Source organism: Hemiscyllium ocellatum, chromosome 23, assembly GCF_020745735.1.
Source record: "Hemiscyllium ocellatum isolate sHemOce1 chromosome 23, sHemOce1.pat.X.cur, whole genome shotgun sequence".
Classification (NCBI taxonomy): Eukaryota; Metazoa; Chordata; class Chondrichthyes; order Orectolobiformes; family Hemiscylliidae; genus Hemiscyllium; species Hemiscyllium ocellatum.
This window is the reverse complement of record NC_083423.1, coordinates 759,468-775,412: the sequence shown is the minus strand read 5'-3', so window position 1 is coordinate 775,412 and position 15,945 is coordinate 759,468. Positions and strand designations below refer to the sequence as shown.

The 15,945-nt window shown below is 39.5% G+C and overlaps 1 protein-coding gene across 1 annotated transcript in view; it reads left to right on the top strand.

Annotated features, from left to right (window-relative positions):
* LOC132826828 (semaphorin-3E-like) overlaps positions 1 to 2,751 on the top strand; it is a 328,532-nt gene extending 325,781 nt beyond the window's left edge. Inside the window, exon 17 of the mRNA XM_060843075.1 lies at positions 1,890 to 2,751. Within this exon, the coding sequence (XP_060699058.1) occupies positions 1,890 to 2,348 (459 nt within the window). The 3' untranslated portion in view covers positions 2,349 to 2,751. The remainder of the gene's footprint in view (positions 1 to 1,889) is intronic.
* Positions 2,752 to 15,945: the final 13,194 nt, after the last annotated feature.

Sequence of the window (15,945 nt, the reverse complement as noted above, 5' to 3'; positions counted from 1 at the left end):
TCTCTATCCATGCTAGTACATTCCTCACAACTCCATGCATTCATACCTTATGGATGAGTATTTTATGCAGCACTTTCTCAAACACCTTCTGGACATCCAAATATACTATATCCATCTGTTTCCCTCCACCCACCGCAGTCGTTACATTCTCAAACAATTCCAGTAAGTTTGTCAAAAACAACCATCTCTTTCTGAATCGACACTGTGCCTGCCTAATGGAACACTTTCCATCAAGATGTCTCACTATTTCTTCTTTAATGATAGCCTCCAGCATTTTCTCGACTAGAGATGTTAATGGAGAGGAACTGGCCTATAATTACCTGCCTTCTGCCTACACCCTTTTTTTAAACAGCAGTGTGACATTCGCTGTCCTCCAGTCTAGTGAATTTTGGTAAATTATCACTAACACATCTATTATAATTTCTGCCATTTCTTTCAGCAACTGTAGCAAGTCATCCTAACTTTTATATTCCATTCCCTTTATAATAAACAACTGCACTTCATTTGCCTTCTCAATCACAGCTGCACCTACAAATGAAGGTTCTGTGATTTATGTACCAGGAAACCCAGATCCCTCATACCTCAGGGTCCTGCAGTCTCTCTCCCTTTTAAATCATGCATTCTTGCAATCTCATTGTTAACTGATGGTAATATTGTATACATTTTAAGTATTGCTTATTACCATATCTATATTTTTATCATGTTCATGAAAAACTAGGCTGAATTCTGGAACTGAAATGTTCTTACAAAAGAACTGTAACCTGATGTTCTGTACTTCACTGAGTTTTGACTTATTCATAAACCAATAACTGATTGTGCTGAAAATGTGTTGCTGGAAAAGCGCGGCAGGTCAGGCAGCATCCAAGGAACAGGAAATTCGACGTTTCGGGCATAAGCCCTTCATCAATAACTGATTGTGGTTGCTCAGGGGGAGGAATGGAATCTTGAAGCTGTGGTTGGTCAAAGGGAGACATGGAAAGACGAAGATTTTTCAGAACAGGACAATAAAGTCATGCAATTCTTTTTTTAATGGAAGCTTCAATCCTGATGTAGATGAAAATACTGACTGTCTCAATATAATATTTTACGTTCCACAAACCACCAGCCATGAGTAATGACTGTCTTCTTTCGCTGAAAAGTCACCCTCTGTAGTGCTGCAGGAACATTACTTCTCTCCCTGTTCCCACCTGACCTAATGTCTCTAGTTCCACACCAGTAAAACCTCACACTTTCTGCTCCTCCATAATGCCTCCCTGTTACACTTTGTCCACAGACAGGCAGAGGCAGCTTCTCTGTAACAATTGTAGTATTCCTTTAGGATGGAGAGGCTATCATTAAGAGTCCAAGCCTGACTGAACCATGGGCTCATGTGCTAAATTCTGAGTTCTCTGTGAGTGACCGGCATCAGCACATTGATTCAGATGTTGAGTGCTCCCTGCCTCAAGGTCTAAAAATAAAGTGGTAGCGCTCAAACCTTTCCCTTTCAGTCAAGAATCATTTGAGTTCATATAGTTACTGAGAACATGTAAACCATATAAAATGGTCTAAAAACCTTATGATAGTACTTCAGTTTAGATCTACTAATTATTAATGTACTGAAACTGAGAATATTTGCATTACATTCGTTTTCCAGTATTTTAATAAAGGAGTTGATGGCTGATATTGAACATTCCACTGTCAGGTACTGCAATCTGCATGTTATTAAACTCATTGTGTGAGTATGTAAATTAGACAGAGACAGAAAGAAAAATTTCTGGTATCTCAATTTAGAATCTGTTTGGTTCCCTCAGCTTGGTAACAGAGTAGAAATGTACAGAAATATAAACATTATCAACAGGGACCAGGCAAAACTCTAGTTTCAGGACTTTCTTGTTATCATCTTCTTATAGATCAAAACTGACGATCGGGTGATTCAAACTGAGCTGGGATTGCTCTTCCTCAAACTTCACAGAATGGATGCTGGAACATACATCTGCAAGGCAAGAGAACACGGCTTCACTCAAATAGTGTCAAAAATCAAACTGGATGTTTTGGTAGAGGAGCAAATAGACAGTATGTTTCACAAGACTGAAGGAGAGGAGAGACCTCACAAAATACCATGCACAGTGCACTCTGGGAGCCATCAGGGAAGCAGGCCATGGTACAAGGAATTTCTCCAGCTAATAGGTTACAATAACTTCCAGAGGGTGGAGGAGTACTGCCAGAAAGTGTGGTGCATTGAAAAGAAGAGAAAGAAAAGCAAAGTGGCAGGCAGCAAATGGAAGTACAGCAGCGTACAGGAGAGAAAAGTGAAAACTCGAAGTCAGACAGAACATCGTCGAGCACCAAGGCATGTCTTAGATACATGAAACAGAAACATCTGAGTCTCTTTTTTACAAAAAAATGATACAATTGTGATAAAAACATCAAAGAAATGTTTTAACAAATGTATCTCCTGTCTACAAGATGCACAACAGCTGCCTATTTGACATAATTGGACTTGAATATTAAGCTTTCATTTACTCCACGTGCAAATAGGTGTGTGTGTATGCACACTCGTGTGTGTGTGTCACTGTTCTTGTAACATCACAGAATGTGTGCTTTAAGGATTAACATGCTTCTTAAAATTCAAGACCACTGTTGTATATAATTCCACAGAGCATTTCAATTAACCCTGAGTAGTTGCATAGTTATCTTTTCCATGATGCTGTTATTGTTCATTCCCCAATTGTTTAAGGTTTTTCTTTAATTAAACCTGTGGATAGATTATTGTCTGAGCAGAATCATTAAATTATCTCTTTGACAATATAGCAAATATTTGTTTGGTTGTTGACATAAATGTCATTGAAATTCATGAGATTATTAGCTTGTGGAAGCATCATAATGAAAATGATTCATAATACTTTGGGTTTTCTGTGGCAACAAAAGTTTTCTTAGAAATTAATTTCACAAGAAGTAGCACTTTGTTAACTAAGATACCTAACTGAATACAGATTTTGATGCAAACATTAGTATCATTCAATATTTAAACATGTTCAATTAGAGTGAAAAGCAAGTGAAAAGAAAGGTTTTGACCTTCCATTAACCCTGCAACTTTATTTGATAATTAAAAACTAATTACCATAATACAGATTGCCAGTTGTCAATGCTTACATCCAAAAATAATCGTACTTTAATTTTTAATTGCATAATACCTGTTGAAACTTAGAATCATTTATAAAATCAGCTGGGGAAAGATGATAGTTTGTCACTTCATTCCTTTTCAGTAAAATCTCAACGCTTTACATTTTTCCTTTTTTAAAAAACTCAACTAAGATCATTATAAGAGAGACAGGAAAATACCTTATTAAAGTGAGATTACAATGAAGACCATGTCCTTTAGATTTTTGAAAGTTCAGATATTTGAAATTGATTTGAGAGTTACGAGCAAATGCAGGACATGTGAAATGATTTTTTTTAACTGCAGGGTATATCAATTCTTATGAATTTGTATTAAATAACATCAGCCATGAGTTTGCCTATTTTGCCAGTGTCTATGTAAACTATTGCTAAAAGACTCTCTATTTATCACATGACTAGTCCATAAATCTCAAACATTGAAATTACACTCCCTATTCCCAAGGCCAGATTACTTCTGTAAACCAAGAAGAAATAAAAATCTTAATCCTGACCCATGAGGATTTTAACTGCCTTTTTCTCCACAGCCTGCATTTACCTCTACACTGTGACTCCTGTTCACATGTACACAAATCCCACTGTCCCATTATTATTCCAACTTCTTGTGTGTTTTTGTTTCCCCAAAATGTTGTGATATTTTAACAAGTGGCTTTTATATTATATACGTATGTTAATGCACATATTCAATATTTGTTGCAGTGCATTCACCAATTTCTGAAGGAGTAAAATTCGAAAGCTGAGAAGTTTTTTTTAAGCTTTTGCAGGACCTTAAATTGAGAGCATACTCCACATGCATGTCTTTCAACATCTAGAAGAGTAAGAGCAAAAGACGATGAACCCGGGACTAAAGAGATAAAACTATCAGGGCAACTTCAATGGCTTCAGAACATAAAAGACTGAGAACTGACATCATAGAGATCTTTAAAATTATGAAAAACTTGCTTCAGTACAATTTAGGAGTTTAGAGCATCCTGCAAGTATAATGACTGATCAGAGTATCATTGCTGATCCCTGCATTTAACGTTAATACTGAACTGACCAGACTCCCTAAGAATATCTTTTATTTTTCTTTTGTCTGAGTACAAGTGAAGATTCAATACTCTCATCACAAGTAGGAACAGAAACAAATTACAGCAACTTTGGAATGATGTAGTAGTCAGTTGGTTCCAGAGATTTACTTGTATTCAATTAAATCCTTAAATGTAGGGTAAGAACAGAGTATTCATCGGTGAATAATGATTTAATAAGAAACTCCTGAATAAACACACAAGTGGTTTGGCTGAGAAGGCAGATGCATTCAAAAAATCATCCCTGGGAGCCCCTTGGTGCATTGTGCTTCATCCTCCAGATCATTTCAAACAAACATGAATAAATGACTCATGGTGATTATTCCATTGAATTGGAAAATATAATACACCCACATTAGTACATCATATTACCATCTTACAATCAACTTGTCCAGCGGGTTACTTGTACTAACTAGCAATGCGTCCAATGAATTATCTATGAAACCTATATATATATCAACATGTAGGCTTTATGTTCATGAATAATGTCATTGTATCAGAAATGACACGTCACGACTAACTGGAAAGTGCAAAACAATAATAGGTATAGGCCTATTCAACCATATTACAAAACAGCCCAGAAACAGTTCAGAGTTTCCCTTCTAAGAAAGAGAAGATTTTCTTTAGATTTTGAAGGCATGAAGGGTCTGGGAGAAAGGGGGAAAAATGGCTTTGAGATAGAGGATCAACTGACATCACATTGAATGGTGGAGCAAATGGCTTCTATGTTTCTTCCATCTTCTCCTGGTGATGGTGAGTATTTGCAGGTGGTTCATTCAGTGAAAGCAGCGTGTCTATGTTTAATGTGAACCTTTACAGTGTCAGGGACTTCTGAGTAAATTGAGTCATGTTATCCTCATTCTGAACATTTCGGTCACTTTCTGCAGAGACAGGAGCCCTTGATCAATTTCATTTCATTGACTCAGAATTTTACATCAGTTCCTTTAAGTCAAAAATGTTGATACTAAGTTGTGTTTGGATTTGGGATCCATGTTACTGCTTTGTTTGTTAATTTAAAATGGTTGTACACTGCATCAGTTTGATCATCAAAGTTCATAGTCCCCACTCTTACAGGCATCAACCTTTCAGTTCCAGATTGGTTTAAGGCCCAATTTCACCCAATGTTATGAAGGAGCCTGTTTATTAATGTCTTGAGGAATCAAACCAAGACAGATGACAATGTTTGCAATAGCCCTTCTACATTTGTACAAGACACTCCATATTATCAAGGTGGTTTCTGACTAAATGATGAGTTCAACTTCAATGATGTTTGCTCTTCAGCAAATGAAGAGATCCCTCAACCTCACTAGGACCAAGGACCTTCAGTCCAAGTTGACTGGGTGACAATTCCCACTGTCCTCTGCCGGCTTCTGAAACCCAACTGTTCACTTTCTATATTAATGATCTGGATGAAGAGACTGGAGGCATTCTGGTGAAGTTTGTCGAGGATACAAAGTTAGGCGAACAGCAGATAGTCCTGAAGAGGTGGGGAGGTTACAGAAAGATTTAGACAGTTTAGGAGAATGGTCCAAGAAATGGCTGATGAAATTCAATGTGAGCAAATGTGAGGTTTTGCACTTTGGAAAAAAGAACACAGCATGGACTATTGTATAAATGGTGAGAAAATTGATAAAGCCAAAGTACAAAGGGATCTGGGAGTGCTAGTATAGGATTCTCTAAAGGTTGATGTGCAGGTTGAGTCCATGATTAAGAAAGCAAATGCAATGTTGTCATATATTTCAAGGGGGTCAGAATGTAAAAGCAGCAATGTGCTACTGAGACTTTACAAAGCTCTGGTTAGGCCCCATGTGGAGGACTGTGTCCAATTTTGGGGCCCACACCTCAGGAAGGACACACTGGCACTGAAGCGTGTCCAGTGGAGATTCACACGGATGATCCCTGGAATGGTATGCCTAACATTACGATGAACGGCTGAGGATCCTGAGATTGTATTCATTAGAGTTTAAAGGGTTGAGAGGAGATCTAATAGAAATTTACAAGATAATGCATGGCTTAGAAAGAGTGGACACTGGGAAGTTGTTTCCGTTAGGCGGGAGACTAGGACCTGTGGGCACAGCCTTAGAATTAGAGGGAGTCAATTTAGAATGGAAATGAGGAGACATTTCATCAGTCAGAGAGTGGTGGGCCTGTGGAATTCATTGCCACGGAGCGCAGTGGAGGCCGGAACATTAAATGTCTTCAAGGCAGAGATTGATAAATTCTTAATTTCGCAAGGAATTAAGGGATACGGGGACAGTGCGAGTAAGTGGAGTTGAAATGCCCATCAGCCATGATTGAATGGTGGAGTGGACTCGATGGGCCAAATGGCCTTACTTCCACTCCTATGTCTTATGATTCTTATGGAAACTGCGAAATGGTTTAAGTCCTGACAGGAAATGTCTCAGCTTTTCAGAGTTTGATCAAATGTATGCTTCCTTTGCTCTAGTGCTACCATATTAAAACAGCCCAGAAATGATTCACAGTTTACCCTTCCAAGAAAGAGAAGATTTTCCTTAAATTTTGAAGGCATGAAGGGTTTGGGTTATTTCTCTGGGCCCTCCTAGGAAAGGATTGTACACTCTTCACCAGCCTAGTCCCAACATTTCAGGAAGATAGTGTGGTGGTCCCTGATTCTTCAGCCATTTGTGCAATGCGCCTGGGTTTTCAGATTTTTTTTTCCCAGTCTGAGCTGAGCAATGTCCTTCTCTCTCTCTCTGTCAGAGCCAGCAGTGTTATTTTGGCAAAATAGTGTTCCTGGAGAAACACTTTGTGTGTTTAGGGAAGATGTGATGGAAGTTTCAGTCCCTTTCAGCTACAATGTTATTTCATTCCAGACAGCGAACAGCTTGAACCTGGAGTAGTCTTACAGAGAGTGTGTTTTTCACGTGTACTCAGGCTTACTCAAATGGTCTTTATGAACATGAAAAGCCAGAAGCAGGCAGCTCCAAGAACAGCTCTTGCCAAAACCTTAAAGCAAATACACTAACAGATGACTAGTGTGGTCACAGATATATTAGAATTTATCTCAGAGACTTCTTGACATTTTCATCAAATTCTCCCACTATGCTCCACCCCCACCCCATTCCATGTGAACTTCTAATATGGTCTGATGGGATGCCTGAGACTTCCAGAAACAAGGGAACCGTTGATGGATATATCCATGAAGGCTTAATTAGGTGAGAATTGGTTGTATACATTTGCAGTGCTAATCATCAAACTGAGTTTTATGGAGTGGGACTAACTTAAAACTATCGCATAAAAGCATGGATTTGCATTCTATTAAAAAATATTTATATTCAAGGATATAACGTAAATATATTTCCAGTTTTGAAGATTGAAAATATTTTCTTAATATTATTGACTGAAAATTTAACCCTAACTATTTCATTTAATACAAATATTTCCAGGCCACACAATCTCTACTCAAAAACATCTTCCCATTTTCCTTGTCCAGCCCATTCAGAATGCTGTGAGAGTGGTGGGGTGAAGGTTGACTTGGGACCATATTTTCAGCAACTGAAACAAAAAGTTTGGGATGACAACCAATTTCCCAAAGTTCCTAATTTACTGAAGGGCAGGTGGCTGGTGTACACCAGGATGAAGACCCTTAGATGGATGCTCATTGAGAAGGAATCACTTCCTCTTGACCAGACATCATTTTATTATATTCACATCTTCTTTGGAAGAGAGTTAGTGGACACTGAAATACTGTCAAAAGGAGAAGCTCCCATAAAGGCTGCAGTTTCTCTGAAACTGCACTCATGTTTTCATTTACTTGTAGCATATTCTCAATGGTTATGCTGAAGAGATGAGTGAATGATTAGGAAACTGCAGAGCACCCATTCTGAGGAAGGGTCACTGGACCCAAAACATTGTCTGCTTTCACTCTACAAAGATGCTGCCAGACCTGCTGAGTTTGTGCAGCAGTTTCTGATTTTCTTTCTGATTTCTAGCATCTGCAGTTGTTTAGTTTCTTTTTTGTGTGTCTGCAGAGCATTTATTCCCTTCATCAAAGAATGAAAGAAGACTGGAACTGATGAAGGAATTGCTGCTCAGATAGTGCACTGTGCACTGGCTGAATTCCTAATTTGAAAGCAAGAACTATTTCTGTAGCTGCTACAAATATTTTTCAATGAGAAAACGATATGCGATCAAGATCGTAAATTATAGAATCACAATTCATACGTAAACAATAACTTTGATGAAAGAAGATGAAGTCAGAGTGAGGGGGAACTGATGCCCTAACTGGTTTATGAAAGAAGAAAACATAGAACATAGAAAAATACAACGCAGAACTGGCCCTTTGGCCTGCGATGCTGTGCCTAGATTTAATCCTAATGTAAAATATAGTAACTTAATCTACACACCCCCTAACTCACTGCTCTCCATATGCACCTGAAAACCAAGACAAAAGAAGCTTCTGCAAATCAAACTGACAAATGGCATCAATCTGGAAGGACAAGCTTTTGGAGCACTAGCTACCTGCCGAAAGAGCAGCGCTCCAAAAGCTAGTGCTTCCAAATAAACCTGTTGGACTATAACCTGGTGTTGTGTGATTTTTAACTTTGTACACCCCAGTCCGACACTGGCTCCTCCACACCATGGAAAAGATCAGATAATGCTGTTGGATTGAAAAACAGAAAATGGTAAGACTCAATAAGATAGTGGAGGAAGTATGGATTTGCTTAGCTGAATATGGATTCCAGGTAATGAACAAGCCAATTGATAGTGTTACCATAACAAAGAAAATCCCAATGTATGTACACTTTGGTCCCAATGTTCTTAGAAAAATATGTCATTCAAGATTGCAAAACTACTGAGAAATTAAACTGGCACCTTAAACCTTCAAGGTTTGGGAGAAAATCTTGGACCAGGGTCTGAGAAAAATAGTGGATAGTGAAGAGGTTCAGTTTGGATGAATTGCTGGATTAAACGCTATTAATAGCCTTTTTGTTTTAAGTGATGCAAAAGTTTTAGGAAGGCCAATGCATCATGAAGACTATATTAATTTATCTGGAGAATGGTTTTGACTGGGAACTAAAGAAGAAGTCTGGAAATATGGTAGGAGTTATGCAGCCCTTGAAAAGTACCTATGGTTGTAACAACATGTACCAGAAGCACCAGACAAAAGCAACAAGTTGTGTACAAGAGTCAGGAAGTTTCAAAACCAGAGTTAGATGGCGCCAAGCATGGACACTGAGCCCCATCATCTTCCCTATTGTCATGATGCTCCAACTGAGTAAGTGAAGTATCCTGGATGATGATGTCTGCAGGTGAGGTTGAGCTGTGTCATGTGAACGATAAGGACATGACTGCCTCAACCTAGGCAATTACAATATAGCAGCAGGAAACAGATGTTAAGATCAGTTGACCAAAGTCCCGATGTATCCAATATATAAAAGTCATTTTGAGTTTAGGTAAGAGGATCAGAGTAAAGAACTGGGAAAAATGAGAACTTCAAGTTCCTGGGATCAGTGATGGCAGAAGATGGAGGTAGAGAAATGGAAATTAAGCACCTTGTTAGTACTGATTGGAGCAATTGGAAAAGTGGCAGTTGGGTGTTGTGTGAATAGAAAAATATCAGTGAAATATGAAGGGGGAATCTACAAGAAGCAATACGTTATACAGTGTAAAAACTTATACAACATCAAGGAGAGAGAAAGAAAACATGGATGCTGAACTAAATGTTGGGAATAATGAAACAGGAGAATATCAGCAAGAGGTCAGTGAAGATCATGGGAGCATCAAAGTAAATATGTGAGAAACTGAAAGGTCCAGTCACCTGTTGTGAAGGTGTAGAGATATTTTAGTGAAGTGAGCGATGGCAGTGGAGATGATGAGGAGAAAAAGAGGAGATGAAGGAATGAGACCAGATAGAAAGATGCAGGAATGAGATACCTTCAAGCAACCGAATTAGAAAAGGAATGAGCATTTGGAGGAAACCAGAGAAGGTGATCAGCCAGAGTCATGGAGATAGCAAATGAAATGGGAAAAGTTGAAAGACAAAGGAAAGACAAATCCAGTCAAGGCACCAAACGTGGGGCCTTCCTCATTCAGGGACCTGTCATTACCTGTTCCTTTTTCTGTATATGCTTGTCATAGACAGTGAATAGAGGAATTCATTTCCAATCTTAGCAACACTCCCATTATAACAGTGAAAATATGTAACACAAAAAGCAGAAGAGACCATTCAGCTCTTCAAACCTCCTTGACCATTCAATAAAATCATGGTTGATCTGTTTGTGTTAGTCATTCCACATTGCTGTCTACCCCAATAATCTGATTTTTCTGTCTAAAAGAGTTAATCTCCTTTTGCATCAGAAAATTATTCAATGACTGCATTTCTACCACTTTCTGAAGCAAAGAGTTCCATAGTTGGAGAACCAGTTGAGAGAAGATGTTTCACCTCACCTCTGTTGCAAAATGCTGATCATTACTTTTAGAAGAGTGCCTCCTGGTTCTGGACTGATGGACTTTTACAAGAGAAAACATCCTTTTGGCCATCCACCTTGTCACGATGATTCAAGCACCCTGACTCTTAGAAACTGTCGTGGAAACAAGTCTGGTCTGTCCACGCCAACCATCATAAGACATTCCAGCTTTCAATCTGATAAACCTTCTCTGAGCCTCCTCCAATGCATTTACATCCTTCATTAAATAAGGAAGCCAAATCTACACCACAGCATTTGAGAAGTTGACTCACTAGTTCCCCGTGCAGTATAATCATAAAATTCTTTCTTTTACTTACAATTCCTCTCGTCCGACAGGATAACATCCATTAGCCTTCATGATTGCATTCTGTATCTGCATACTAATCTTCTTGTACAATAGAACACCTGCATCCACCTGCATCTTGGAATTCTGCAGTTGTTCTTCATTTAAGTAATACTTTGTCTTTTTCATTCTGCTAAAGTGAACAACTTAACATTTTATATTCCAATTGCCATATTTTTGTTCACTCACTCAACCTATCCATAGCCATCTGCAACTTACTTATGCCGTCTTCACAACATACACTTCCTTGGTATGAGTGGAGTTGTAACTAGCATGCCCTCGTTTCCTTCATCTAAATCATTTGCCTAACTGTAAAATGTCAAGGCCCAGACAGAGCCCTGTGAGATTTAGTTCCTCACATCCTGATAATCAGACAATCAGGCAGTACCTGTCATATTTAGGAAATGCTGAGGCTCAGTGAGCTAATCATTGATCTCAAAAGATAAGTCTCCCAAAACAACATGACATTAAAATTCTCTGTATGCACATTTGCTTCTCATAAATAAAACATTCTGCTACATATTGATCGAGACATCTTTCCACCTGTGGAATGATTAGCTAAACGAACACTCATCAAGATAGTGGAAGGTGGAATCTGTCGTTTAACTTCAAGTTATGAAAATTGACAATATGTAATTTATTTCAACGCAGCATTCTACAGAAGGATATGTTTAAAATAACAAAGCAGAACATTCACATATAATTCAATTACTTAAAATGGAAAGAGTTTTATCTACAATGCTAAAAATTGCCTCATTTGTTTATGCATAATATTCAGTGAATCATAATCAAGAGAATTAAAGAAAACATATTTAAATCCCACAAGTCAAACAGCAAAAATGAACGAAACAAATTTAAACCTTCACTTAGAATGCATTTCTGTGAATTTAGCCCATCAAAGGAGATAATCTGGAGATTATATACTTTCTCTTCTGGCTCCCAGCTGAGAACAAATAGAACTCAGCAAATTAATTACTTTTTCATTGCTGTTTCACAGCTGGATTCTTTATCTTGGTTTGAATGTATCTTCTGATTGCACCAAACTTTGTACTTTGATTTATTGTATCTGATAGAAATTTTAAGAATTGAGACTGTTTCCTTCTTTTCTGGAAGATAGGAATTCAAGAATTTTGCAGATTTATCCATTATAGACATTGAATTCAAAGCTCTTTATCCTATGGTTATAGGTAGAGATTAATATGGAAGTTCTGGTAAAATCTGCAATGTTTATGCAATTTCAGAATAGGCTCTGACATTTCATATTTTTTCTGGAACATGCAGTGAAATTATGAAAAATTAATCAGGAGCGTCCTTTTGAATCATTGGGTGGCAGCACAATGGTTAGCATTGCTGCCTGACAGCACCAGGGATCCAGGTTCAGTTCCAGCAATGAAAGCAGAAATTGCTAGAAAAGCTCAGCAGGTCTGGCGACATCACTGGAGAGAAATCAGAGCTAATGTTTCAGGTCGAGTGACTCTTCCTCAGAATTTTCAAATCCAGCCTTGGGCACTGTCTGTGTGGAGTTTGTGCATTCTCCCCCTGTCTACATGGATTTACTTCAGGTACTCTGGTTTCCTCCCACATTCCCTGGTTAGATGGTAAAACAATAAATCCCTATCTGGGATTACAGGAGTGGGGTGGGTCTCAGTGAGTGCTGGTTGGAGGGTCAGTGCAGACTTGTTGGGCTAAATGGCCTCTTTCCACACTATATATTTTTAGAAGGTACAGTCAAATCATACTTTCACATAGCACTTTACCCAAATTTAAAATATCCCCCTGTTTTGCAGGATCAATGAAGTCACATGAAAATTGATGTACTGTTGTGAATCACACAATGATTTTGAGCAGAGAAAAGTGGAAGGGATAAATGAAAACATAATCTATTTTGCTTAGGAACAGAGATCAGCCAGGGAACTATCATTGGAACTCAGATTCTCAGGTTTGGTCAGCATTCATGGCCCATCCTTAATTACCCTTGGGAAGGTGGGGTGAGCTTTCTTGACAAATCACAAGAAAGCTTAGATGAAGGGACATGCACAGTTTTGTTAGGAACAGTGTTCTAAGGTTTTGATTGAATGATACTGAAGGAACAGAATTATAGTTACACGTTAGGATGCCCATCCAGATGCCTTTTAAATGTTGAAATTGTACCAGCCTCCACCACTTCCTCTGGCAGCTCATTCCACACATGTACCACCCTCTGAGTGAAAAAATTGCCCGTTAGGTCCCTTTTATATCTTTCCACTCTCACCCTAAACCTATTCCCTCTAGTACTGGACTCCCCCACCCCAGGTAAAGACGGTCGATTTATCCTATCCATGCCCCTCATGACTTTATAAGCCTCTATAAGGTCACCCCTCAGCCTCCGACGCTCCAGGGAAAACAGCCCCAGCCTTTTCAACGTCTCCCTATAGCTCAAATCCTCAACCTTGGCAACACGCTTGTGAGTCTTTTCTGAGCACTTCCAAATTTCATAACATCTTTCCAATAGGAAGGAGACCAGAATTGCACACAGTATTCTAAAGTGGCCTAACCATTGTCCTGTACAGCCGCAACATGACCTCCCAACTCCTGTACTCAGTACTCTGACCAATAAAGGAAAGCATTCCAAACGCCATCTTCACTATCCTATCTACCTGCGACTCCACTTTCACAGAGCTATAAACCTACACTTTAAGATCTCTTTGTTCAACAACACTCCCAAGTTAAGTGTTTAAGTCCTGCTAGGATTTGCTTTCCCAAAATGCAGCACTTCACATTTGTCTAAATTAAACTCCATCTGCCACTTCTCAGCCCATTTGCCCATCTGATCAAGATCTCATTGTAATGGGCGGTAACCTTTTTCACTGTCCACTACACCTCCAATTTTGGTGTCATCTGAAAACTTACTCACTATACCTCTTATGCTCGCATCCAAATCATTTTTATAAATAATGAAAAATAGTGGACCCAGCGCCGATCTTGTGACACTCCACTGGTCACAGGCCTCCAGTCTGAAAAACAACCCTCCACCACCACCCTCTGTTTTCTACCTTTGAGCCAGTTCTGTATCCAAATGGCTAGTTCTTCCTGTATTCCATGAGATCTAACCTTGCTAACCAGTCTCCTGTAGGGAATCTTGTCAAATGACTTACTGAAGTCCATATAGATCACGTCCACCATTCTGCCCTCATCAATCCTCTTTGTTACTTCTTCAAAAAACTCAACCAAGTTTGTGAGACATGATTTCCCATGCACAAAGCCATGTTGACTATCCCTAATCAGTCCTTGCCTTTCCAAATGCATGCACATCCTGTCCCTCAGAATTCCCTCCAACAACTTGCCCACCACCGACGTCAGGCTCACTGGTCTATAGTTCCCTGACTTGTCCTTATCACCTCTCTTAAACAGTGGCACCAGATTAGCCAACCTCCAGTCTTCTGGCACCTCACCCATGACTACCAATGATACAAATACCTCAGTAGGAGGCCCTTGTTGGAAGTCATCAATTACAGTCAGCAGGGCCTCGGGGTGTTCATCTCTAGGGTGTTAGTGGTGGAGTAAAGCACATCCAGAGTTTCCTCAACTTTGTTTGAGGTGGTATGTACACAGCAGTTAGTATAACAGTGGGAAATTCCCATAGTAGATAGAAGGGGTAGCATTTGATGGTGAGGAATTCAAGGTTTGGGGAGCAGTGGCTGCCCAGGGTTGCAATGTCCATGCACCATAAGTTGTTGGTTAAAAATCAAACCCCTCCATCCTTTGTCTTACCCGATGATACTGAATGGTCCATACAATGGATAGAAAAACCATCAGCCAGCAGTGTGTAATTGGGAATAGATGGGTTGAGACAGGTTTTTGAGAAACAGAGTGTATAGCAGTCCCACAATTCACACTGGAAGCTGAGCTGTGATCTGAGTTCGTCCATCTTGTTCTCCAGTGTTATTATGCAGCATTTGCTCAGCAATAACCTGCTCAGTGACTCCCAGTTTGAGTTCTACCAGGGTCACTCAGCTCCATTACAGCTTTGGTTCAAATATGGACAAAGCTGAATTCACGTGGAGAAGTGAGTGTGACACCCTTTGACTTCAAGGCTACATTTGACCAAGTATGGTATGAAATAACCCTCACAAAACTGGAGTCAATGGTATCAGGGGCAAACTCTCCACTGGTTGTGACAAATGTTTGTGGTCATTGGAGGTCAGTCATCTTTGCTTCAGGAAATCTGTGCAGGAGTTCTTCAGGGTAGTGTCCTAGCCCAACCATCTTCAGCTGCTCATCAATGATCTTCCCTCCATCATAAGGTAAGTGGGGATGTTTGCCGATGATTGCATTATGTTCAGTACCATTCATGGTTCCTCAGATACTGAAACAGTCGATGTTCAAGTCCAACAAGACCTGGACAATATCCAGGCTTGGGCTGACGAGTGGCAAATAATATTCACAGCACACAAATCCCAGGCAATGACCATCATCAATAAGATCTGATCGAAGCAATGCCCCTTCAATAAATCCCTCACTATCAACACTCTGGGGTTTCCCACTGACCAGAAACACAACTGGACTCACCACATAAATACAGTGACTACAAGAGCATGTTGGAGGCTTGGAATACTACAGCGAGTAACTCACCTCCTGACTCCTCAAAGTCTATCCAACATCTACAAGGCACATGTCAGGAGTTGCCTGGATTGGGGGCTCAAGAAGCTTAACACCATCCAGGACAAAGCAGCCCACTTGATTAGCACCATATCCCAAATATTCATTCCCTCCGTCACTAATGCTCATTATCAGCAGTGTACACTATATAGAGAAATTCATCAAAGATCCTCAGACAGCACATTCCAAACCCACACCACTTTCATTTAGAAGGAGAGCGGATATATGGGAATACTGCCACGTTTAAATTCCCCCCCAAGTCCCCATCCTGACTTGGAAATATATTGCTGAAGTTTGTTGTTGGAATTCC